Source organism: Sinocyclocheilus grahami, unplaced genomic scaffold (assembly GCF_001515645.1).
Source record: "Sinocyclocheilus grahami isolate Dianchi unplaced genomic scaffold, SAMN03320097.WGS_v1.1 scaffold8230.1, whole genome shotgun sequence".
Taxonomy (NCBI): domain Eukaryota; kingdom Metazoa; phylum Chordata; class Actinopteri; order Cypriniformes; family Cyprinidae; genus Sinocyclocheilus; species Sinocyclocheilus grahami.
Genome location: NW_015511948.1, coordinates 8,627 through 9,579, shown reverse-complemented (window position 1 = coordinate 9,579; position 953 = coordinate 8,627). Strand labels below are relative to the sequence as shown.

The following is a 953-nucleotide window of genomic DNA, read 5'->3' as shown; positions in this document are numbered from 1 at the left end:
TTCTCTTTCCTGAGGGGGTTTCATTAGCTGGCCAGTGAGAGTCTTTTCAGATATGCCTGCCAGCCTGCTGTTCTGTATTCTTCTGCAGCTCTGAGCCGATCTGAGCTGGCAAGAATACCTCGTCCCACAATGATGATATCTGAGCCTTTAGTGCAGATCACATCTTCTGGACTTGAATACTGCTGTCCAAGTCCATCCCCTGGAGAATAAAAGATTAAGAAATTAAGCACATGTATCAGATGTGTAAAAAAAGAAATAGTTAAAATACAACATATTCTATTAGAATGCATTTTTGTGCTGTTGTAGCATCACCTTTCTCTGACAAGACTCCTTATTTTGTCATAAGATACACAGAAAAGCTAACACCAGCCCACAGTAAAACGTACCTCCTGTCAGCATTTGCACTCCTGGAGTCATGTGAACCAGACCAGGCTTTTCACTGATCTTTGATCCACTTATGAATCCAAACACAAAATCTGTATGGTCTTCAGCCATCTTGACCTAAAAGACATTTCAATCAACTCAAATGGAGAAACAAGAAGCTGAGCTCTGGTAGCGATCAAAGAACATTAGTGTTATGAAATAATAAACAAGTATTATCAGAGGTGAGAGCAGTGTTCATAAGTTCTTCACAGAGAGCAGAAGACGTACCACTGCTTGAGTGTAAACTCCTGTTGCTAGGGAACCCTGCGAGCTCATCTGAGCAATGAGCAAACAGCCGTGACCCAGAGGCTTGCCAACTACACCGAGACCCTGCAGCACACCCGGACCTGGCAACGCATGGGCATTAATGATGTGCGCCCACGAAGAGATCCGATAGAGACCGCCTTAAAACAAACAAAAAAATGTGTCGATTATTTATATTAGGAACGGTTGTGCAGAAATTAAAATAACATTAAGAGAACTAATAAAACTTAAAGGAACACTCCACTATTTTTGAAAATAGGCTCATT

The 953-nt window shown here is 41.6% G+C and overlaps 1 protein-coding gene across 1 annotated transcript in view; it reads right to left on the bottom strand.

The window, feature by feature from the left end:
* Positions 1–6: 6 nt before the first annotated feature.
* The window catches only part of umps (uridine monophosphate synthetase), a 3,630-nt gene continuing 2,683 nt past the window's right edge, over positions 7–953 (bottom strand). Inside the window, exons 4-6 of the mRNA XM_016264011.1 lie at positions 652–827; positions 387–501; positions 7–199 (exon numbers count right to left, since the gene is read on the bottom strand). Coding sequence (XP_016119497.1) covers positions 24–199; positions 387–501; positions 652–827 — 467 coding nt within the window. The 3' untranslated portion in view covers positions 7–23. The remainder of the gene's footprint in view (positions 200–386; positions 502–651; positions 828–953) is intronic.